General features: G+C 37.7%; 1 protein-coding gene across 2 annotated transcripts in view; it reads left to right on the forward strand.

The window, feature by feature from the left end:
- The window catches only part of EXOC2 (exocyst complex component 2), a 135,272-nt gene that overhangs the window by 100,809 nt on the left and 8,339 nt on the right, over positions 1 to 26,124 (forward strand). For both annotated transcript variants that reach the window (XM_075744935.1, XM_075744933.1), the window contains exon 24: positions 22,955 to 23,010. In XM_075744935.1, coding sequence (XP_075601050.1) covers positions 22,955 to 23,010 — 56 coding nt within the window. The remainder of the gene's footprint in view (positions 1 to 22,954; positions 23,011 to 26,124) is intronic.

A 26,124-nucleotide genomic window follows, 5' to 3' on the forward strand; every position in this document is an offset into this window, starting at 1 on the left:
AGATATTTACTTATACATATGGTTTTTGTTAATAGTTTTAAATAAAAGAAGGGCAAATTGTTTGCATGGGGCAAATTTTAATTTAGTGTACGTGCTAAAACTTTTTATTATTTTGTTTTTCAACTTACATGCTCTTTTCAATATGAAAGTTCTGAATGTCAGAAAGAACTTGGACACAATGTAATTATATTTGCCCCTTTATTTTGATCTAAGGTGTGACTGCTGGTGTTAGAAGGCAGTATGATTACCTTAATTAGTTTTATTGTTAATAAATAACTTTCATTTAAATTTTCATTTTAATTTCAATGTTGACTTCTGAGTCTTTACAACAAAGATTTCAATTTTAACATGCAGCAGCAATAAAATCTAATTTGATTCTTTTTTCTTTGAAATGTTCTAATTTAATCTACAATATTAGCAGAATTAAAAGATTAAAGGGATAATGGAAAACATAATGTTAATCAGTTGCTGAATATGTTTTTAGATTTTTTTGTGTATACTAGTCAATCAGCTAGTTCAGTGTACAAGGTTTGTTTTTGTTCGTGTTCATTCTTCTCTCGGTAGTAAGTTGTGTTTTGTTGGGTTTTTTAAAATTCTGTTTTAAATGCATATATTTTTTTCTTGGTCACCTGACAAGTAAAATTAGGCTCTATGATCTCTTCTGGATTCCAAGCCTATAGTCTTTCAGAGGGTTAACAAGGTGGTTGTGTTACTCTAAATTTGCATGGAAAAGATTTCTGTGTATTGAAGTTTGTGCAGTACAAGCAAAAGTAGTTGTGTGGAGGCATTCAGTCTTTTAGATCATTGATGTGAGCTTTTGCATGCAAAAGTCAAATTCTTTTTAATAATGTGGCAAGTTTAATTATATTTTATTTGTTTAGATATACAACAACTACATAAATTTGAGACTAGGAAGTGTGCATTTGTTTACCACACAAAAAGTGGGTGTTCGTTTATTTTTCTGAGGAATTCAGATAGGTGATCTCTCTTCATAAATTATTTTTTAAATGCTGGCTGATGTGCAGTCTAGCCAACATTCACTCAAAGTTCACAGCATACAGAGTTGCAGAGGCTAGTCTAACAATCTTTTTAAAATGGGTATCTCCTGTGTTTCATTGGTGTTATCAGATATTGAGTTTGGTTTTTTGTAGTGTTTAAAATTTCACATTGCATTGAAAGTTTCAAGTGATTTCGCACTTTCAGTTGAAAGTTGATTGTTTGTGTTTTTTAGATATTCATTCTGTACTTGGCATAAATTGAATATAGTAGAGTTAAATCTGAATTTCTTCTTATTTGGCATGTTAAGGGAACACTGTTTGAAACATTTCAAATATATCAAATGCCACTCTTACAGGAAAAGATTAAGCGTGTCAGATCTGCTAAACCATATTATATATACTTGTCACATCTCTTACCTGTTGTCTAATTTAAAAATCTAATAAAAAACTTCTAATGGCAGTAGCCTGATGAAAAGATACTCAACAGTTAAAAATGAAATATCAAAAGGCATATTTAATTTGTAGTTACACAGCGACATACTTGTCAACCCTAACTTTTCTTCTTTTGTTTAAATTGGGGCACCAGCACCCTGCTTACATGAAAGATGACAAGTGCATTTACATCTTAAAAACACTTGGATATAGTAGGTTGTTTTTTTTTTTTTTTTTGAGAATAGGCAATTACTTTTTGACTGAAATGTGCAAAATAGTTTGGTTTGAAATCTCTGTAACCCTTTAGATTTCTTTGAACACTTCAAATGGATGGCTTCAGCATTCTCTTACTAGATGTAGACGACTCTGAACTCCAATAGATCGCAAACTATTGATGATCTGCATTTAGGAATTATCTGTCTTTTAATGCTTTAGTAAGGTGAAATTCTGCTATTTTGATGCAGGGGATATAACGTGCCAGTTAGTCTTTGTATGTGAACAGGAAGAAAACAATGATGCTTTTGCAGTTCTATTGCATGTAAGAAATAAATGCCATAATATTAAAAAAGGGGGAGGGGGAGTGTTCTGCATTGGCAAATAAAGTTGCTAAAAGACTTGTCAGTTGTGCTTTTTTTTTTTTTTTTTTGTTACAAAATGCCAGTTGTTTAACTGTTCATGACACAGTCACAGGTATGTTCCACTAGGTAGTTACTTTTGTCTAGCTACTGGAGTAGGAGAGGGTACAGGCCAAAGCCTTACATGTCTTACAGGCTGCACATTGTTGCGTTGCATGCCATTGTATTCCATTTTTTTGCAGTGTTTCTCAGGTTGCAGTTTAGAGTGCATAGGGGGTTCAGAGTTGGTGAGAGTGCCAATATTACTGAAAAGGGAACTCGGCTTTAACTGCTAACAATTCCAGCAGCAAAATTATTTTTTTTACTTTTTTGGTTTGTTCTTTTCAGCAGGTAAGTATAAAGTATAGCCCTGTCTCTTTTTTCCTACATCCTGAAAGAACTGAGCTGCAGCAAGCTCATCTGGAATGGGGGGGGGCGGGGGGGGGGGCAGGGGGAAGGGAAAAAAATCAGGGAGGAGACCACATAAACACAGGGTTGCACAAAAGGGAATCAACACTTGAAGCTGTATCTGTGCTGGAGTGTTGTGCCTTTGTGGAGAAACCTTTTGGAACACTATGGTGTTCTTACACATGGTACTCTTTATAAGTACTCCAGTTAAAATATGCTATTTCTCATTCAAACCAACTGCATTTGTGACATATGTTGGTAAATTGATATTTTATTAGGATGAGCTGAATTCAGCATCTTTTAAGTGACCTGTTCAGCCAGGAAGTATGACAATCCATGTGTTGCGTGACTGTAGTTCTTGCATTTGGTTTACTACACATAAATCTTCACAGAGGAGAATAATGTACTAAAATTTTGAACTCGGGTTATCATATTGCAGCATTTGAATTAATTTTGAAAAAAAAATTATAATTTGCTGCTTGAAATACAAGCACAAATTTCATTGCATGTTTCAAAATACCTTCATTTGTGTAGCTTCATTTTAACCTCAGATTTTTCTTCAATTTCACTTTCAGGCATTCAGGTTTCATTACATTTCTCACTTCTGACAACAGTGAGATTTCTTTTACATATTACACTGGTGTTTGAATTATAAATGTTAAAGATCATTCTAGCTGGTGAAATGGAATCGACGTTGTACTTTCTCTGTCCTTGGGAACTGTTGCAAGAGATGAGAACAGGAGAAGAAACTGTTTCTCCAGCTTCCTGTAGTTTCTGCTAGCAGGTTATCTTTAATTTCTGACTATTCTAGAAACCTCAGTAGAAACTATCCTGGAGAGACATTGCATTTTCCAGGTTGCTATCTGCCACATACTGCGTTGCACTTGTTTGTAGAGTTTATTAGATATCTCCTTGTGCTTTCACACACTTCTTGCATGCCAGATTTTGTGCTGCTAATTTTGAATCCAGTTTCTTGTTGGCTGGTCTCAGCAGACTCTAGGCTTCACATGTGCAAGCATGCAGTAGAAGTTCATTTGCAACTTAACTATTTTATTTATTATGCTTCCTCTTGCTTTGCACATGTCTGCCTTCATGCACAGTTCTGCTTTTTAGTGTTTTCTGCTATTAAGCCTACCAGTTGCTTACCCATATCCCTCCCAGCTTCTCTTTGGCTTTACCTGTCAAATCCCTTCCTACAATATCATGTGGCATTTCTGTCTGTGCTTTGCTACAGACTGTTAAGCTCCATGAATTAAGCTCCAAAAACATTTTATCTTTCATTTTTCATTAAAAGTTGGAAAATCTGCATTCTTCTCAAATTGCAAAATTAAGTGGTCAGCAAATTTGTAAGCTGCCTATTTAAATCAGAGTATATTTTAAAAAGGGAAATAATGGGGGTGGGGGGGATTTTTCTCATCTGAAAATTTTGAAGACCTAAGACAGGCTTCATTTATATTACTTGAGGGATGGGAAGAGCATGAGCACAAAAGCTTTCTGTGTCTAAAAAGAACTCTTGATGCAATTCCTTGGTCAAACTGTATCCTAGTCATCTTGTAGCTTGAGAATTGTGTCTATTCACATACCCTTTCTAACTGATGGTATTAAAAGTCACTCCAGTTACTTAAGATGATAGTTATCGCAACTCCAGAGGATTTACTTATCAGCAGTGTCTGACAACTCGGAAGTCTCTTTGGTTGTCTAGCCAGTTGTAGGAAGTTGTATTATACTTGTCTCCAGTTTGGCATTTCAAAGGCCAGTTTGATCTTTACCTGGGAAACTTGTCATCAGTTCGGTGTTTTGTAGTTCACGCAGTGTTAGTTTGCAGTCCATCTCTGAGTAGACATGTATTAATGTCAACAACCTTCTTTTTGTTGCAAGGAAACCTAAATATCTTTTTAGAGCCTCAAGCACACTCTTCAAAAAAACTTAAGCTATTTTAATATTATTTAATATTTTTATGACTATCTTTGATAATAGCATCTGATCTCTGCGTTGCTCAAAGCAGAAGACTAATCAGGGATTGGAATCAATGATAATACATAGAAGACAAAGGGCAAACATAATTTCTTTTCCTCTTCCAACACCCCTTATTACATGCATGAATGAGGGGAGATCCACACAGCTTTGGTACTGCCTCAACCCCTTCAGTAAAACATAAGTAGTAATAAATCATGTCATTAGCAGAACGATACTCAATGGTCTAACTTGTTGGCATAGTGAATGCTTTCATGTTTACTTTGCATTTGATAGGCACAAATGCTATCTTGACGTTTACTGTTTGGTTTACGGATTACTTTGTGTGTCCCAATGTTGCTGGAATGAGGCAGGAAACAGTTTTGGAGCACTGGCACATTGAGTTTACAGATTGGATAAGTGAGTAGGGATGGATGGGTGGAAGGGTGGGAGAGGAAGAGTTCAATGATGCTTCAGATGGATTTGGGAGCCAGAACTGAAGACCAGGGAGGTGAGGAAGGTACAATAAGGTCATAGTGTAAATAGCCAAAAGCTTAGAACTCCAAATCAATAGTCACTATTATTTTAATTTGATTACTAGCCAAAAAAAATTTAAAACCTTGGTTATGAATGAAGTGTTTGAGTAAGCTCAGTGTTAGACTGCTCCTTCAATTGTTATCCTTAGAAAATATATTTTTATTAACTTGGTAATCTCAAAGTAGTTTCTGCGGCAATCTTTAAGAAACTGAGGTGTAATGAAACAAGTGGAGTGTGGAAAGTGAGTCACATGAAGGGTAAAATTACCTGTAGTCCCAAACTGTGGTGTTGGATATGTCTCAGACTCCTTAGTTAAAGCTTTTTAGCTTGGGCTTATTCTCTTCCTACAAAGATTTATTTCCACAGGTGTGCTCACTGTAGATGCTTTGCTATTTCTCCCATAATATCCAGTTGGGTAGTGTTTGCTGCTAAAAGATCTTGGGACTGCTCTCTTCTTGTACCCCAGAACTCTTCTAAAGTTCCTTTGACAATCTCTAGCTAGATCCCAAAGGCATTCCTCCTTGAGCTGCTGTTGCATGGCTGTCAATTAGTGTGTGGGTCTTGGCCTTCTTTATTGACAGAACTAATTTTTTACTGTACAGCATTTATCTGCTGACAGATTAAAGGTGCTCTCAGGGTTATCTCTTTCTTTATTTTGTATTTAAATGTATTTGCTTGCTTGGAACAGTTGCCTTTTTCATTGTATGCTAATGCATACAATTATATTTCCTGCTTTGAGGTTATCAGTGCTGCAGACAAGATCTCATGGAAATCAGGGCATCCATTTTAAAAGCTGGGTTCAAGGCAGACCGATGCTGTAGAATCTGTGGAACTTTAAACTGTGGAATGGTTTATTAGATCATATTGAGGTCATAGTTTCAGAAGACAACGTGAGGAGCACTCTGAGGTAAAGAAGCATCTACAGGTCGTGATTCATATTGATGTGCGGAAAATTGGACTCCACAACTGGGAAAGTTGTAAAGTAGGTATGTTTATTCAGCGCTGGGCAGCACGGGGGATCATCCCACCAAAATCGTGCGCACCTTGCGGCAATTCCTTTTGAATTTTATACAACAAAATGTTACATATTCAAAAAGCGCCTATACATATTCATGATCTTTCCGTGGAAAGGCAGTCTTATTACAATGAGTTAATTTCCATTGTCTCCGCCTTTAACTCCTCTCAGCTGCGCACGCACAGTGCCTCTTGGTGGTCGTGGGCTGGGGTCTTAGGGATGAAGGCCATATGTCTTCCTCACTGTGCACTTTTCACCTTCACCACAAAACTTACTCAGACCGGTTCCTAATTAGCAGAGAATCCTCCGTGTTCATTCCATTCTGATTTACTACCTCCTTATCTTGTGATTGGTTACAAAAATGCAAGCAGAGTGAAGGGTCATCTTGACCCTTCCTTATGCTAGTTCTTGTTAAAACATCTTACGTAAGGGTTAAGATTACTAGATATGTGGCTTAAGCTAGTTAATGGATCTGCCATTTCCCTTAAGTGTTAGTTCTCTCTATCAATATTTGGGAAACTTTAGTGTGTTATTGTTACCTACTCATAGGTGACTGTGGCTTTCATTTAAGGCTAATGGTTGATCTATAGTTGAGGTTTGTCTGCTGCTGTTTGTAGCTAAGTCATAGTCCTCTAGCTCAAATTACAACAGTTCAGAGGTTTGTGCATGTTGTTTAAATGGGAAGTTCCAAGTTAGAACTTTGCTATTGGTCTAAGTAAACTCAGCTGCATCAAAATTATCAGACTTGTCCATGCAGGGAGCTACCTGTGTGGTTCCTATAATTCACACTACCGTGCTTATAGTAGTTTTGTCATGTTAACCTTTTTCTAACTAGTACTTATGTGCTACAATCTATAACACTGTGTTCTCCCTTGGTAAAGGTGCTTGGTGTCTTGTGGTGGGGATTCTCTGAAGGCCATACAAAATATAATGCTACGGTACCTCCTGTATCACCTGTGCAGATGCAGAGAACCATCTTAAAATTCCTGGGGTTTGCCCCAGACAACTCAGCAAGGGGGGGGAGGGGGCAAAAGCCTTCATGCCAGTAGTAAACCCCTGTGTCATTTCACATTCTTGGCTACAGTTTAAAATGTTGCATAAGGGGTTTATGGTCAAGCATAAAGCCAATACTGAATTCAAGATGAGAGAGGAGTGATAAAAACTATAATTTTCTAATCCCTGAATGTGTACAGTAGTTAAGCATGTCATAGTTCTTAACATTTTAAATACACTGATGAAAATAGTGTCCAAGATCTACCTTGCCCCTGGGCAGCTAAACTAGCAGAGTGAGAAAATAGCTGTCTACTCAATGCTTCAGTAACACTTTCTGCCCAGGGGTGCATGCGTGTTTTTCAGTTGAAAATTTTAGTGTCACAAAAAGTCTCGGCTTTCTATAGAAAATTTCTATATGAAATTCAGCCTGGAGCATATACTTTCTGTAGCCAAGTTATCAAACCCTTGAACTCTTACTTTTTAAGTGGGAAAATATGATAGACTTCTAACAGTACAGCAGATCCATTGTAGTAAAAAGCATTTCATTAGCTTAAAATTTCTTTACACGACGAATAGCAATTTAAATTTAATGAAACACTTAAACTTTATTGATGTGTGGATGAAATTATAGTGCTGGACTTGTTCAGCGGTTGAAGTAATTCAAAATTATTAAAATCCTTTACTTTGAACTGTGAAAAATCTCAAGCTTTCCAGTTATTGTGGGTCAGTCCTGAGTCCAGATAGCTTCCAAATGTTAATTTTGGACTTGAACAATTTTTAAGGATCTATTGTTCAGGTCATGCAAAGACATTCTTCATTTCAAATCCATGCCCTTTTCAAAATGCTATAGGGATTCAGTGAAACTTGGAAGTGAAAAAACTATGAAATAGTAACATTGGAATCCAGTGCAAGTTCTCACCTTCACTCTAATAAATAGGATAAATGTGTGCTCTCACTGAATACTGTATGTGCCCTGCATTTTTTTTTTTTTTTTTTTTTTTTTTTTTCTTTTTTTTCTTAGCAAAGTAGAGGGCAGTAAGTGGGGAGGGGGGAGTTTGGTTTGGGATTTTGGGGGTTTTTGTTTGGTTGGGTTTTTTTTTACTGCAGTAACATCTCTACAAGCTGCTGTGGTCTGGTTCCAACTCACTGTTTATTTAAACAGATAAATAAAACTCTACATGAAATTCATGGGGTTTGGCATAAATTTAAGGTATACTCTTATGAGTAATTATTACTGATTTGCTGATCTACATGCATTTGACTGCAGTACACAATGCAGTTTTAAATACGTACATTGGTAGAAGTAACAACTGGCTGAAAGTCAAAATGATGACTACCTCATCAAGGTCATCACATATTACCAAGTCTGAAAAATAGACTAGATTTTACCATAGAACTAAAATTTGGTGAAACGAAGCAGAGCACCACCTCCTACGTCTTCCAAAGAATCCACCGCATCTGTAACCGAGGTCCTCAGTCAGATCTTTCCCATGACCTTGATACTTCCACCGTGCCTACAAAATACTGCTACCTATAGCTGTTTGCTTGTAAGCTAATACCCTGGCTTTGATGGAGTTGCCAACTTGCTGAATTTGGTTACTAAAGACAGATAAAAATTCCATGTATCCACAAATGATACACGAAGCAATTTGGAAGAAAGTAAAAATATTAAAAGCCAGTCCTGTGGTTTCTTTCAGTGTGGTGACTGCTTGCATTTTTTAAGAACATTCACAGATCTTTGCAGTATCAGATTCCAAAAGTATTGGGCTTTTTATATTATATCTGTGCCACATCTTTGAAAAAGTCATTTTGGCCTGCTTGTTACCATTGTACTTCTGATATAATTCAATAGAAATAGCAACTTTAAAAAAAAAATCATAATTATAAAAATCATTAATTGTACTAACAACCATAGTGTAAAAGACAGGAAAATTGTGTATCTTATTGCTGCTAGCATTTTTTTTTTCTTAAAGCACCACCTTTAAAGTTTCTTACTTTAAAAAAAAAACCCCACCAAAAAAACCAAACCTCTTCTAGAAAGTCCATACTCTATTTCCTTTTGCCACGTTTGCTTTCTCTTTTACTTAAAGTGTATTGTCTTAACTCACTGTAGTAAACATAGGGTGTGTTTTACTGATGACTAAGGTTCTTTTTCTTTAGCTTGAAGGTTAGACAGATGCAGAACATAACTGGACACTAAAATAATTAGTGTCTGTACTGTTCCAAATACTTTATTTGTGAAATTGGTCTCTCTCGGATCGGTTGGCTTCAGTTTTCTCATTTCTCATAATAATAATATTTGAGTGACAACCGAAGTAAATTCATAAACATAGTATATCTCTAAGCCCATTCTTCGTTTATGAAATTGCTGTCATTTTGCATATGACAGGCTATTATTACAATACCAGTGACTTCAGGAATTATGAGAATAACACACAGTTTCCTGAGTGAGTCTGTGTTTTGAAAGGTTTTAATAATTTTAGGTTTTATAAAATCATGAAAGGACACCTTCAGGGTGCCTTAAAAATGATGTGTTTGAAAGAAATAAATGAATATTCTTGCAGACTATGCTTGGTTTGTGTTAATGAAAGGAAACATTGCTTGAAATTTTTGGATTCAACTGTTCTCAGTTTTGATAGAGATGTTGATTTTTAGTATACCTTACAATTAAAGAAGTGACTTGCTTTTCCCATTGAATTGGTCATTCTGTATCATTATAGTGCATATAGCTACCCTCTTTTATCTGCGTAACACATCTTTTTAAATTGACGCTTCTCACCGTTATATAAAGCCTCCTGTATCAGGGTATCTGGGGACAGTGTGAAGAGGTTAGTCTGCGTTGCTGACTCCCACCCCCCACTAATGCCCAGTCCACCACTGGATGTGTGACTGGGCCTTATTAATCTGCACACCTGTAAAGTGAGAGATGTGTCTGGGGTTGGCAAGGACTACCAGATATGATGAGTTACCACACTCAGGCTTTTGGAAGTCTCTGTCAAAATTGTGAAAGGGTGCAATTGGTTTCTTTTTTCCTGCGTGGCTCGCTTGTGAAGAATTTGGAAAATGGTTTAGGTAAATGACAAACAGGATACAGTACTGGAAATGATATGAGTACCAGGCTTCAGAAGAACATGGGTATTAGTTTTACAAGATTATAATATTCTAGTATGTCCACTACCCACCAGCTGCTCTGTTCCACAGTTTCTCTATTTTTCTGAAATCTGAAAAAAAACCCCAAAACCAAAAAGAGCTTTTAGGTAGCAGAGCAGTTTCTTGGTCAGGGTGCTCTAACTTTATTTCATGAGAAAACTGTTGATTCAGATGGCTTTTTGAAAATATGTCTAATATATACCAAATATACATATGTATACGAAGCAATCTGTCCTATCTTACATGCAATATTGTGTCTTGTCTCAGTGTTTCTCTTGCTCACAGACATTGGAAAGTTAAGAACGTATTGCGGCCAGAAAACAGCAATTAAGTTCCCGCTCTGCTGGATATCCTGATATACACAGAAGGATCTCAATCCTGCCTTACAAAGTGCTAGAACTGGTGGGAACCTAGTCATACCAGGGATGTGTGCCCTGTTGATTTTTCAACACCTTACATGCAACTTATTAACACTCTCTGTTTTATCAAAAGAAAATCCTTCAGCATTAAAATTGTTCTTAGTGGAAATTTGGTGATAACAGAACTTATATACGTAATGCTAAGACTATTATATGCTGAAAATGGTGAGGGGCAGAAGATGGGGAGAGAATTTGTTAAAAATTTAAGAAATTTTCCTCGGGGCGAATGAAGCAGTATTTGCTTAGAAAGCCATCCTACAGCTAATGGATTGCTGGTAAAAACCATTCAGGTCATACTGAAGCGTGCTTAGATGTATTAGTTTTCAAGTCAAGATGAAGGGTTTGTTATATCTAAGAATCTTGCACATAAATTTCATTCTGCAGAACCTATTTTTTTCCCACTCAGGGAGAAAAATGGTTTTGTAGTATATGTTGTGTTGTAGTCGGGTGAAATGTCTTTTCTCATAGTGCAATTTTTTTTTTAATCTACCTCAAATCAGATACTTTAAATATCTGATAGTTGTGATTATTTGATACTGTTGAGTTTCTCCTAAGTCAAATATGTAGAGCCACTTAATTCAATGCAAAAAAGAGTCAACAGCCCCAACACTATTATTGCTGCAGTGGAAATGGTGAGATTGGGGGTTTTTTTAAGTGCTGCTAAATCTGTAGGGCCTCACACTGTTGGCTGTGAAGTGTTTGAATTCTGTCTCGTTTGTGTTCACAGGTTGCAGCCACACATTGATGAGGCAACTGTGCACGTAGAGCACTATTTAATGGCTACAACTGTGCCAGACGCTGTTGTTAATACTTAACTGACAGCTTTTTCTGTGGGTCGTATATCTCAGGTACTGGGCTCAGCCAAGGGTTGTTGATGCATTTGTTTACAAGTGGTGATTTGGGTGAGCTGATACCTGTGTATGCTTAGATGAAGAGGTATGAATGGCCAAAGTAGGTGGTGGGGTTTTTTACATTGGTGCATAGGCCTTTGGTTTAGAGGGTTTGGATTTTTTTCTTTCCTTTTGCCATTTACATTCTTGTTATCAGATGAACAGGTTCATATTTGGCTTGTTCTGCAATAATTCAAGTGATTTGAGTCTTCATGGTTCAATTCTCAGTACAGTATGCAGCATCCTTTGCTCATGACCTTCAGGTCTGGGTTGGTAAAAGGCTCTTTACACTTTCTGTTACTGTATTTGATGGAAGAAATGAAAGTAAATCCTTCTCTTAACAAAACTCTCTTGATAAAATGCATACATATCATTCAGCTACACCTGCACGTCTTTTAAGTATTAGATGCTAGCAAACATCTTTTCTTCCCAAGTGAAGCACTATTGGGCTTCACGTTTCCTGTTGCAGTCTTTGGCCTTTACAGGTTTTGCTCCTTATCTTTAACAGTAAAGTAGATAATATTCTGTCCCAAGAAGCAGTGGATTTTAACGTGTGTGGTAAGGATCAGAAAGCAGCAAGTATAGTTTGGATTGCAGCCGTCTTCAGCTGTCCCTCAGATCCTTCTGGCAGGTTTGGTGGAGTAGCAGGAAGTTCAGAACAGCCCCAGCAGCTTCTTTTTAAAAGACATCTTAGTTTGTGCTATGCCCAAGGGCACAGAATCAGTATTACTCTCTTTTGATGTTCTCCTCTTGTAGTCTGAAGTTCATGCATAGACAAAGGTATTAATCACGGTATTGGCAGTCTTTAGAGCTCTTGCTACTCCAAGCTAGCTGAAACACAGAAGCTTTCAGGCTCTTCAAACACCATCACATAATTTCTATTGCTTGAATTAAAATAGTTCAAAAACTACAAGTAACATAAGTCTTGAAAGCCTTCATGTTTAACAGTTTTGGAATGTAATTTTGTGGCTACTTGTGTCAAGTCCTTTGAGTGACATTCACTGTTTAACATCAACATGGTGTCATGGCTGAAAATAAGAACAAGGCAACTAATTCAGAGATGTAGCACTCTAGCATTCAGATCTCAAAATATTTAGCTAGGTTCTGACTCTCACCGATCAGGCTCTGTCCTCCCTTGCTTCAGAACTGCACCTTGTAAAAGCATTTTCCCGGGTAGATTACCGGTAATTTCTTCATTAAACTTGAACTACTGATAGCTATTTTTTAGGTCACTATTAGTTCTTACGACTTTTTCTCTGATTCCTAAGGCGCTGTATATTTATAATTACCATGAGTTATGCAGAGAAGAATTTCAAGGAAACATTAATCAGATTCACAGTTTAATTAGTATGGAGCTAGTAAGAACAATAGATTTATCAAAACATTTTCAGTTTTACCAAGAAAGACCTGCTAATAAGCTATTTATAGCGTGCTTGTATCTATTTTTGTCAGTAGTCTAAGGACTGACTTAGGACAACGGGTTAAAAACAGGAAATGTGGTTAAATAAGTGGGTAATCTCTCCAGAGAGTTTCCAGTTTGCCTACACGTTCACATTTTCTTCTGAATGTACTCTCAAAACAACACTAAGTACAGTACCTTGAAATCCATCTCCGTTTAAAGGAGGGAATGTTTCCAGCAATAGCAGGAAGTGGCCTAGAGAAAAATTTTACATTCTTGGTTAAATTCAAATGAGGTTCTGGAGTCACTGTCTGTAAGTGGTTTTTTTTCTGCTTTAATAGCAGTGGAGCAGTTGTATGACATTTCAGTTGGTTCAGGTGTATGATATGAATACATAAAAGTCAGTCAACACTGTAATTGTATGTTTGGTTCTAGATTGGTTTTAAATAATTGTTTTCCTCCAATTTTACCCTTTCTTTTACATGGGCTTATATTTAGTTGTTAATATACTATGCACATGGTTTTTTTGAAATATATATAATCGTGTTTGGAGGTAGTAAAAATAATATTATTAATCAAACTGCATAAATCTTACTGTGAAATAAGGAATTTACTGAACATGATGATGTCCATTTAATTCTCTAAGAGGAAGTGTCCATATTTCTCTGGGCAAAGCAGAAGCAATAACTAAATGGGAGCCTTTCTTTGCGTCACTCATTATTTGGTTTTTGACAGCTACTAATTATTAGCTTTTTTAAAACCAACTTGAAAATAATTTGTGAGTTAGAATGAGGAGAGAATATAATAAATAAATCAGCTTAAGTGGTGGTAAAGGTTATGATCTGATGGAGCTCTTATATTTTTAGACCTACTGCCAGATATAAGCGTTCTGCTCTTAGCATCCTAGTTTTCTAAAAATGTTTTTATCCAGGGCAAACAACAAAGTGTGTTTCAAAGAGTGATAGCAAATACGTTTTTAGTAATTAGAAAGAAACAAACAGGCTTGGCTAGCTACCTTAATTTAGAAAACAGGCCACTGATGGTGTACCGGTATTTGAAGCTGACTTCTTACCAACCGTATTTGAAGGGGGAAACCTGTGTGCTGTTGCAACAAGTGGAGACAAGCTGCTCTGTTAGGTCCATGGGGAAATTCCACGTTACTTCTCTACTTTTTTTTTTTTAACATCTTTTTAAACATCTGCAAGATGTCATGTTAGATTATATCACTGCGTGGGTGGGGGCACTTCAGTAAAATAGCATGACATACTCATGTACCAGTGCTGCAGATCATGAAAGGCTCATGTCTGCAAACAAGTTAGGTTTCTGTCTATTCCACGGTTAGGAGACTATCTTGAGGGGTATAGACTTCTTGGAAATTAAACCACTACTTCTCTAAATAAGATATTGCATTCGCTATAGTAATTGCAAATAGTAGCTACCTTTTACAATTATTGTCCAGAAACAATAATAATAATTTAGGGTATTTTCTAATGAGGCAAATATGGTTTGTTGTTCTAGAAACATACAAAGTTTTAATTCATAATGGAATCGTAATTATTTCAGTTAATTCCTATGTTTGAAATAAACAAGCTATTGGTCACATTAAATTTTCCCTGGTTAGAAATGTTAGCTTTCTAAATAGTTTTGGGGGACAACACCTTGATTCAAATGCATTTCATGTAGCCTCAGACATGCTCTTAGTCCTCATAGGTAGCAGATGCCACCCTCTTCTTGTCTGTCATCCTGAGCACTTAATTCTAAAATACAACGTGCATGTTTGGTTGGTTGGTTTTTTTCAAATCCAAGTTAAGTGCTCTGAAAGAGTCAACAAATAAATTTATTCAAAATAGCTTCGTAATACCAACATAATGTAAAACAATTTTTGCTATAACATACTTCATAGTTCTGTAGCCTGAGTCTCTGAAATACTTTACATGCAAAGTATATTATATATCATGTTTATTTGGAAGGCTGCCTACTAAAAATAAAAATACTTTGTTCATTTTAATTTTCACTTTTCATCTGTGCTACCTCTTGTTCATTTCTTGGGATAAGTTAGTTGATAGATGATCATCATGCTCTAGGAGGTGTCAGTCAGTCATCCATAAGTATGGGAAGCCTAGAGCTATTCAGTAGATCTTTTAAATCAAAATTTGTGTATGTCCTGGTTTCAGCTGAGAGGATTGATTTTTCTTCGTAGTAGCTAGTGTGGGGATATGTTTTGGATTTGTGCTGGAGACAGCACTGATAATATAGAGATGTTTTTGTTCTATGGACCTGTTGTTGAGCAGTGTTTACGCGGGGCCAAGGCCTTTTCTGCTCCTCGCACTGCCCTGCCAGCGGGACGGCTGGGGGTGCACAAGGAGTTGGGAGGGGACATAGACAGTACAGGTGACCCAAACGAGCCAAAGGGGGTATTCCATACCATGTGACATCATGCTCAGCATAAAAGGGGGCTAGCCGGGGAGGGGCAGCAGCAGCTTCAGGACGCGTGGCTCGGGGACAGTCCGGTTTCGGGGCAGGTCTGAGCGTGCGGTCTGAGTTGTACGGTCCTCAGGTGAGAAACTGCATTCTGTATCACCAGTTTCATATACTCTGTTAAGTACTGTTTTGTTTTGTTTTGTCTTGTCTTCCCCTCTCCCTTTGCAATCCTAGTAAACTGTCCTTATACCAACCCACCAGGTCTTGTCTTTTTTTCTTCCCATTCTCCTCCCCATCCCACTCGGGGGGGGGGGGGGGGGGGGGAGTGAACAAGCGGCTGCGTGGTGCTCAGCTGCCGGCTGGGGTAAAACCACGACAGTGTACCAAGGCATATCTTCACAGGTATCTTTTTTAAATTTTTGTAGCAGCTTCTGCATGAGACAGTGCTGACTACTCTGCTGACCTGCTGCAACCTCAGACAGTGTTTCACTTTTTAGTGCCTCTTCCCCCTCCCACCCATTTTTGTCTCACCTGTTTGTATTTTTAGTTTTCAAAAAGAGATTACTTGATTTTAGTCGGAAGTTATGGGTTAGGTTAGATTGAAAAGTGAAATTCTGTGGTGTGTGTCGGGCAGTCGGGCAGCTTGGTTTGTCAGGAGGCATCCATCAAACCTTGAAACCCCCAAGCAGGCTGCACGGGGCAGGACGATGCTCACTTGGTGTATTGCATAGCATGGTCTGCCTTTCCAAGAGCTGCAGAAATATAAATAATAGGCTGCCATCCCACAGGGTATCCTGCTAGCCCGTAGTGCTGCTTTTGTAACATGAGTTTCGTGGAGGAAAAAATGTCCTGACCGCACTGGAGATCGTGCTAGAATAATTGTAGTTAAAGCAGTTAAATACTGCTGTTGCTGCTTCAGCTGCGATGCAGCCAGAACCTAGAGGAAATTTAACAGTTAAAATCAGACTGTTTAAAGAAGTTACATGGCTTTGTGGATACCATTCATTAGTTTCTTTTTTAATGTGCACTACACAGCACTGATTAACGACTTGCAGTAGATGTGTGCAGGGTTTTTTTTCCAGCAGTTTCACATAGCAGATTAAAAACCGTAGAGAAGAGCTTCAGGAGCTTAACTGACATACAGTTCAAAACACTTTGTGACTTGCTGTAAAGTTTGGTACCACATATATGAAGCTTGGAGATGAACATTTCCAATATCGATTCAGTTAAATCTGGCAATAGGGTGTAATGTAACTGAAAAGAATATATATCAAATAATTTAAAAAGCAGGTGCCTTCCTCAGAACAGACCAGATGAATTATTTTTTTTCCATTTGTCCTCCTCTAAATTTACTATCAGTATAGCAAATGAAACATCTAGGAACAGTCAAGTATCGGTGCTGTGCAGCTAGGTATGAAAAATAATAATCTCTTTAGATCACCAAATTCTCTTAGTTGTTATTTTTGAGGAAAGTTTTTATTAAAAAGCAATCAGGCAAAAAAAAGTTTTTAGACTGATTGACTGTTTCTGGCATAACTCACCAAACAGAACAATAAATTGTAAAAATATTGCATACAAATGGATGGGTTTAAAATTTGAAATTTCAGACTCCCAGGCATCAGTTTTCCTAGCTCTACCAAGTCATGTTCAAGCCTCAAGGCCAACAAATTTAGTGCTCTCTTTTCAGAGGCACTAAGAAACATTGCTACCACCAGCAGCAGTTGCTTGCCTGTGCAAGTACTGGCCTCCTACAGAGGCCAGAATGCTCTCTGTTCTTTCCTGAATTGGTGGCTCTGTGCCTACCCAAGACTCATTTCAGTGTCAGTCCCTCAGAGCTTAGGTTTCTAATAAGCCAGTCAACTCAGTCTGGAAGCAGGACTGGTAGCTTGGTCAATGTATAAAGAACCATTCATTCCTCTTTGTTGAATCCTTCTCTTTCTTTGCTTTTCAAAAAAAAAAATCCAGAATTGAGTGACAGCTATCAAAGTATAGAAATTCCTGGGGATGGCTTTTCTAAATCCTCCACAGAAGAGCAGCAGCTTTTAGTATTTCTGCCTGATTTTTATTTGACTGTGAATTTGCCTCAGAATTTTTTTTTTTTTGACCCTTCATATCCTCTCATTCTTGTGTCTGGTGCGGTTTACTGCTGATGAGCACCTACTGACACCACCTACTTTTTCTAAATAGTTACATGCTTTTATCCTCCCTTCTTTCTTTTTGCACAACAGGCAAGCTGAAAGGCTTGTTCAGAGAGGGGAAGTGGCAAAGTTAGCTTCCCAGTTGTCCATCTCAAACGAGGTTCCAATCTCACAAGAATTAAAGTATGTCAAACCCAAGTTGCCTGGGTTAAAATTCCCCGTGTACTTCAGTTGTCCTAGCTGAACTTCAGTTCATTCTTTGAACTCTTGAATCTGCAGAAGATGTAACAATATTTGACGGTCATATCATTTCTTTGTGTATCAAGTTACTCTAGAAGGACTGGGAACATTTGAAGACCTGTGTTGGCTTCTGGCACAGAAAAAGCATCCTGATAAGTTCAGTTTTACTGTGTGTGCAACTTTTGCTCTATTTGTGCATGCAAGTTTTTGTAGCCTCTTTGTGTCTTAAAATTACGCATATGGTATTGCAGTTCCAGCTTTTGCATGCTTATTCAGTCACTTTGGAGGTTTCGTAGTAGAATGCTGTCATCTAAGTACTTGGGGGAAACATAGCTCTGAGAACTACATGTGGGACAACTGGTAGCGCTACGCCATCTGAAGATCTCCTGAATGACTCCTGCATTGGCAAGCTAGAAGTTTAGTTTCTGTTACTCCTCAGAACCACAAATCTTTTTCCCTTCTGCTTTTCCCATAGTTCACACAGTCATCCTTGCTACAGCTTTACAGTATTGTTAAAATTGCTTGTAAATGTAGACTTTCTGACAGATTTAATTTGTTAAAAAAAAAAAAAATTGAATAGGTGATGTAAACTGGAGATTAAATTTAGTGGATCATCTTGTTAGATGTTTCACCAGTAAAAAGTACAGTGGAGAGCCCAAAATTGGAAGGCACTATTTTAAAGTTTCTGTCAGCCATTGTGATAGTTGATGGCTGAAACTGTCCTTCATTTTTATGTCTTAAGTCTTCCCATCCATTTTTCTTTAGAGTAGTACTGGGGCTTTGTTAGTGGCAGCTAGAATTCCAGCAAGTAGAGTCTTCGGTGTTAAGAATAGAGTGGGAGTGGAATGCATTTGTGCTGTAACAGAATAATAACATTTTCCTGAGAGAAATTGCAAGGGCTTGTTGAGACTTTCTTTAACACATTTCTGTCAGAAGCTATGGAAAGGCATTGTATTTGTGCTTCAATATGCTAAATAAGAGGTATTTGAGACTCAAGAATGTTATGTTTCACTTGATTAGCCTAATAGTTGCAACCTACAGTTATATGGTGCATTAGCTTTCAGTGCTGTATAATAGGACTGGCAGCATGGTGTCCCAAAAACTGTAATTGCGTAGGCTGCTGAACAGTCGTAGAGCAAGCTGCACAAAAATTCTATTCTAGACAGAATTTTTTCGCTTTTAAATGAATTTCACAACAAATTCACAGTTGGATGCCACTGCTTGTATTTCCAGTGAATCATACTCCAGAAAAGTAATACTTTGCTTCAACAAAGCCTGCCACAAACAGTGCAGTGATATAAATCAGAAAGTGGATATTTTTTAATTGTAATTTTTCAAAATATAGTACAGTTATTAACTATGCCTGCAGGTCCTGACATTTAGATATGTTTGCCTTTGTCTCCACATGCAAAAATGAAAATCCTTCACAAGTAAGACAAAAAGAAGGGCTGAGGGGAAATACCCTTTTTACTAATGCTCTATTCGCGATAGGAAACTGACTCCCTGACAGCAATGGTTGGCACAACACCGCATATTTAACAGCATAGTCAGAGCAAACCTGTTACCTTCAATTTCCAGGCTAAGTTTACTGATGGTCAATTCATTTATACCTTCCTTTCTTGTGGCCGTATTGTTCTGCAGCTTAGCTAATTCTCCCTTCTCTCCCCATCTGGTTCCACTTACTGGCATTTTTGGAGTGTAATTGCATCTTCTTTCCATCTTTGGCTTGTTTAGCTTACCAAGACAAGGTCTTTTAGACCGTTAGATGCTGCAATTAAGGCAACTACAGTTTCATATACACGGACTGTCTCTAAACTGCATAGCTTTGCACAATTTGTGCTGAATTATCTGCTCTTAAATTGCAAAAGCTGTCTAAGAAACTGAGGAAATACTTGAGCTTGTGCTGAGCCCCCTGATCCTGCAGTCATAGCAGAACTGGACCTGCTATGAAAGGTCAGGAACACCTAATTATTTCTTGCAATCCCAGTAGCACTAATCTCTTTTAAGCTCTCAGTTCACCCATTTCTCCTTGTACATGGTGCAAGGGTGCAAGATAAAACATGTCTGCTTATGCCCTTTCACTGAGGTTTAAGTTAATTTTATTGTACAGCTGGGATAGGCTAGCAATGTGGAATACTTGGCTGCTTCATTTTTACCATAGGTTCCATCTCAATTCCATTTAGTCAATTCATTCTGAATTCTTCAGTTAGAAGATGTCATAACCATTTGATATCTTAGCTGTGCACCACCAGACAATGATGTTTAACACCTCGTGCTAATGTTGCTGACATTAGTATTTTATGCTCGTAGAAATTAATGGCACCTGTTTGAACTGCGTGACTGACTCTTAAGGAAACGTGTTATGGAAGGTTTCCACAGACATGGTTGATAGGCAACTTTTACTAGCACAGTCAAAAGTTGTTTAATTTGGGTGCTCTCAGCAGCAGCAGACAAAATTAGCAGCTCCTATCGTGAGCCAAGTTGCAGGAACGCATGAGAAGCAGCAGCATGCTACCTCAGGGGCTTAGGTGGGATGGGTGGGAAATGAAGATTCTTCCTTAGAACCACATCACCCTCTTTCACAATGTGAAAGTATCTATACATTCCAGCTTTTCACTTGCCTCCTTGATAACACTTCTTCCCAGGTCAGCCAGCTGGTCTCCTCTCTGCAGGACACACACCTGCCCTCTCTGTTTGACATAGCAGCCCCCTCTCTGTCCTTCCATTATGGCTCCCCAGCTGTACCAGGGTTTGAGTGAGATGCTTCATTAGAGAACTACCAGTTGAGGCAAAGAAATGCTGCTTCGTTCACGGGTGAAATCTTGACTGACTAATGAACATGCTCTGGTGGTGCTCAGGCCTTCATAGAGAAGGGAGACCATCAAAGTCTTAATCTTGTGCGGCATTTGTGCAAAGTAAAAACACAATTTCCACGTGAAAGATCGTACTGTCACAAAATGGGGCAGGTAGGCAACCAAAAACTGAATACTCCATAGGTTTGCAGACCAAAATCAACACTTTGCACCCTGAGGTTAACTGAAAACCAGCTCCCAAATTCACCCTGTACCTCTTGATGTGATTTGCAAACCATCGGTGCCTGGTCTAGTTGTGTTTGCTTGTGGGACATGATAGAAGTTTTGTCCTCTCTGATATGAAGCCTGCAGAGGATTTAAACTGGGGCAGAGTGCAGCAGAAGGAAGACAGTAGAAGAGGAAAAAGGAAGGGGGTGTTGTATTTCCACATATACCTGTGATCTTTTGGTGTGGTTCAAGTACTGGTGTGTAGCATTCTTACTTTGTTTTGCAGGTTACAGGGGAGGAAAAGAAAAAATCAGTTTCATGAAATTTCTGATATTGCTGTAGTCTTCCCTCTCTTCTTCCTTGTTGCAAAAAATCACTAAGATAACATGAAATTATAAGCTTGCAACCTAGTATACTATGCTGTTTGACTTGTTGGTTTAGTTTAAATGGAAAGAGTGACTGAGATTTTTTCAAGGAAAATAATAAAGATGGCAAGAAAAGGCATTAGAGATATTTTGGAATGTGTGAGGAAAGGCTTGTATTTTTCTTTACCTTTTGCAGTTATTTGCATCTCTTCCAGAGTGGAAATAGAACATTCCTTCTAAACAGGCCTTGATTCTTTTGTATCTTCAGAAACAAAACTGCTTTTAGTGAGAGCAGTAAAATCTTTGACGCTTGCCTCTTCGTAATAAGGTTTTGAAACAGAGACTGTCTTGATACACGGGCCTGGGTGCAGAGCTCAGCTACATCCTGGTTGCACGCTGGAACAAGAGTCACTCTTCAACATCTCTCCCTCCGCTTTCTCCCAAGCACCCTCGCTTCCAACAGGAGACCTGTGATGCCCTCCAGAAGCACCCTCCAATGTAAACTCCAGGCTGCATCATGTTGCACAGTGTAGACGCAGGCGATGAAAGTGTTTGTGCCTCACACAAGGGGGGATCCTGTCATCCTTTCATCCTACTACATTTGTAAAATATTTGTCTGTAATTGTCTAATTAAGAAAGAACAAGTGTCTCCTTTTTAGATCTTGAGGTGAGTTGTGGGACCAGTGGTTAAAAAAATGAGCACAACTGAGACGGCAGTTGTGAGACGCTACTCTCTTCTCCCATAGAATAACTCATTTTGATGTTGGTTAACTCCCTTTAAAGCTATTTTTCATAGCAGGATTAAGTTGCTGCATCGGTGTTATCTGAGGAAAGGTGGAGCAAGTAAGATGAACTGATTAAAGGTTGACTCTCTGATTTTTATAACAGCAACCTTAATCACACCATGATCTCTGAGCTGTGTGGTCTCACTAGTCTTTGTCCACGATTCTGATCTTTTACTGTCGATTGAATACTGAAGGGAGTGATAGGGTCATTGAGCTTCCTCTGAGTCATGCTAGAGTAATTGAAATCAGAAGTTAAGGTCATGTGGGTCAGTAACCCTCTCTCATTACTTTGTGTTGCACTTCCAACATTTATGCATACTTTAATGAGTTAAATGCTTTCTAATGTGCCTTTGCCTACAAAGTGAAGTACCCAGAAAAGCAAATGGGGCAATTTTAGATTATCACCTATTTTAGATCTTAGACAGTGGGAGTCCAGGTCTGGGAGGTTACTTCAGAATTACAGCAGCGTAGGGGACTAAGAGGCTGTCCTAATTAAAGCATACCCTGCTGGATGTCCTTCCGTTTAGAATTTCCTTTTTAGTATAAATTAACAAGCATTTCATATACTTAGTAAATAAAATGCTTATTTGACTTCTGCACCCTCCCCAAGAGGAAATTTCTACTAAGGCATGACATCTTCTCTAAACTCTCATGAGTAATATCTTCTGAACCACTTTCAGAGAAACAAAAGTCTTTGCTATTTCTATCTATAATAATAATTTACAGCCAGAGAAGCTGATAAAGTAGTAAAATCTTTTGAAGGCTGTCATACAAACAAAACCCCTTGTCTTCTCTGTTTCTTTAGAATTTATCAAGCTGTAGTGCATGTTCTGTGCCATAGTATGTGTAGTCTAGCAAGACATCCAGAATTTAGTTTTTTAACAACACTAGGTTTTTATTAAATTGCAAAGTTGGTGAAATTGGGTTGCCAGAGAAGAAGAATACTGAAACAGGAACCTGCTGGCTTTTTTAACCTTTTGCTGTAAGGAAATGTGCCTTTCTCCATTTGATTTGAAAAAGGAAATAGACTGGTGGTGTGGCTATGGAACTTTCTCTTTCTGCCTCTGATTGCAAAAGTGCTAGTGAAAGAAAAGTACAGTATTGAACAGTAGAATATTATGGCTTTGTTAAGACAACAGAATGAAAGTAATTAATTATCCTGCTTGTTTTGTTTCAGGTGTCAGAAACTATTTGAAAGAAGCATTAGTGAATATCATTGCTGTACATGCAGAGGTGAGAAAAACTTCAGATTGTTTCATGCTTACATTCATACAAATAATTTCAGTGTACTTTGCATGGTAAATCCTGGCTTTCATCACCCCTGAAAATTGTACCTCTGTCGAAGTGTCTTCATTATAGATGTACGTGCTTTGCGTTAGGTTTAGCCAACCAAGTACACGACTGCTAACTTTTTTTTAAGGGCAGAAGGAGATGAACAGTTCCTGTTTATCCTCAGTAAGACTCCATTACACCTTTTTGTTTCCGTTATCTGATAAAGAGGAAAGCCAAAGTCTAAAGCTCAATTCTTCCCTTTTCATGCAGATTAAATATATATAGAGAGAGATATATAGATAGCTATGATGCTCACTTTCTCTGATTAACTTTATTTTCCACAACTTATGAAAATGAGCTTGTGCTTTGCTTTGGAAGAAATGTTCAACATATGCTACTTGGAGCGAAAAGGCAATACATGTCATTCTTGTACATAGGATAAAAAGTGAAAATGTAAAACCAGAAAGTTTTATAGTCTCTGTACAGCACAGATTGTGTTTGAAATACTGCGGTAGGTAATGGCTTATGATAGGGAGTGCATATTAAAATTAAAATATTATTATTAAAATAATATGCTTGCAAAGCTGAAGTGATGTGGCCTTTTCTGATAATATGTAGGAATTTTCTGTAGTCCTTTTAAATTACAGCCTTTTCCTTCTAATCAAGAGTGTTACCAGATTACTATTGCTCCTGGTACAAGCATTGATAGTAATATCACTCTTTCCTTTCGAAATACCACAAGTACAGCTGCTCTACCTTTTCCATCTACTTGAAATCTGATGAGATTCACTTGAGGTTTTTGTTTATTTTATTCACCCTTAAATTACAAGGATTCATATAAATTAAAATATTTTCAGAAACTTTAAATATCACTTGCAATATTTTTGATTCCATTTCGGTATTTACTTATAGCAGTTTTCATAGAAGCATTGCTGACTTTACCAAATGCTTACAAATGAGGGAATAAGCAGCACCAAAAATATATGCCAACATGTAATTCATTTTTAATGTTGTTTTTCAGTGTAGTGGAAATTAATAAAAATGAAAATGAGAGGTTTTGCTTTAAGAAAGTCAAAGACATTTGTGACTTATTGAGCTGGTCCTGTAAACATGCATACTCGTTAAATTACCGCAGCAGAAAGGTGCACTGCCTTGCTGACTTCATTGAGACCGATACTGATTTTGGCCCAAATAGCATTGCCTCACAGATTTCTAGACGTGAAATATTACAGAAATATGAAAATGTGTGTCAAGATGAAACTCCCATTTCCACTGTTTTCTGGTGAAATTCTGTAAGCTGGGTCAGATTTAAGTTTAGTTAGCAAGGCTGCAAGTTTCTGTAGTTTGAAACAGCAAAAATTAACCATCAGCTGAACAGCGAGTATGGATGAAGTAGAAAGAAAATTGTTTCTCTGCCTTTGAATTCAAATTTAACTGAAATCAAAATAAGGGTTTCTTATTGCAAATTTGTGATGATTCACCATTGCTGAGAACTTTTTTTTTTTTCCTGGATTCTGTATAGTAACTTCAAGAGTGCTTGTTGTGGGTGCAAATATTCTCTTCTCAGTAGAAGATTTTTGGGCGTGTTCCTAGTATGTTTGCGTTGAATTGCTCAGCAATATTTGCTGCTGAATAAGATGACCCCATCCCAAATCGTTACTGGGTTGTTTTTTTCCTTACCATACAGCTAAGTATGCCACTAACTTGGCTTTTGTGGGTCAAAACAGTTAAAACAGGATGTGTGTTTGAATTAACAATGATGACAGCTGATAGCTGACATATGTGGTCAGTGTACTTAGCCTACGGCACAGACCTGCCTTTTGGAATGGTCAGCTTTATGGGATGCCTGATACATAATTCATTACTTAAATCACTGAAAACTGTGTAGGAATCTTGCGTTTCCTCCTCCCCCTCCCCCCGCCCCAATTGCTTTTACGCATGGGTATGAATATCGTTTGTTAATTACTACATTTCCTTGTCAGACATGAGACCTAAACTTCACAGCAAGCAAAGGTATTCTAGCAAAAAATTATTCCACTACTTATTTTTTTAGATCGCTTTAAAGCAGAAGTCAGAGGGGGGAAGTGTTTAAAAACTCTACAGTAGTTTTTCCTTCTTCTACCACTGCAGTCACATCATCTTCAGTTCCTTGTGTCATCTTCTCCCCCAATCCTGTGCAGTTTTAGTGCAGACTTATCATCACCTTTAAGTCTTGACACAAGTTTGGTCTGTTTAACCTAGAATCTCACTTCCTCCTATATTCCAACCTTTTGGCTTGCATTTTCCCCAATTCTGAGTAGAAAAATCATACCTTTTTTTTTCAATTTACCAACAATTTCTCGCTTCCTTAAAGCTCCCTTTAAGGAAGATTGGTTTCTTCATGCTTTCCTTCAGGCATAAATCTAATGTTTAATTTTGTATTGCTATTGTGTTGCAGTTTGCTATTCTGAATTTCAAATGGACGATCCAAGTACCACTTTAAAAAGTTATACAAATAAGCAGTGAAAAAGATGGTCTTGATGCACAGAAGAAACAGTGAGGTGTAATGTTTTTGCCAGGGAACTAATAAATGGCAGCAGTGAAAGAATCTAAATGAAAATCCATTACGCCACCATATTCTCAAACCCTCTCAAAGGCTTATCTCTGCCACAGAGCATAAAGACACTAGCCATTTGACAGTGGTCAAATGTAAAGGATTCTAGAAGAAATAGCAAAATACATGGGTAAAAAGTGGCTGAATGTGTAATTGGGTCAGTCACACAACCCTAAATTAAAAGTTCTATCTACAAAACAGCAGTCTATGTACGACCACCTAGCTACTGCAGCCATCAGTTGAGAGCACATATTTTGAGGTCTAGCTGGTTTTAGGTATTGCAAGAAAGTTGTCATTATCACATACCATATAGCTAATGTTGCCATTAACAGAGGTGATTGGTCAAAGCGCAGGGCAAGGATCAAAAGAAATCCTTCATATTCCAGTTGCTTTTGAAAATGTTTTTGTCCATTGATAAAAATGAAGCGGTCCTTTCAGTCAAAGTGTTTAATGCTTTTTACTGAAATCTTACTGTAGAAAAT

Source organism: Balearica regulorum, chromosome 2 (genome assembly GCF_011004875.1).
Source record: "Balearica regulorum gibbericeps isolate bBalReg1 chromosome 2, bBalReg1.pri, whole genome shotgun sequence".
Classification (NCBI taxonomy): Eukaryota; Metazoa; Chordata; class Aves; order Gruiformes; family Gruidae; genus Balearica; species Balearica regulorum.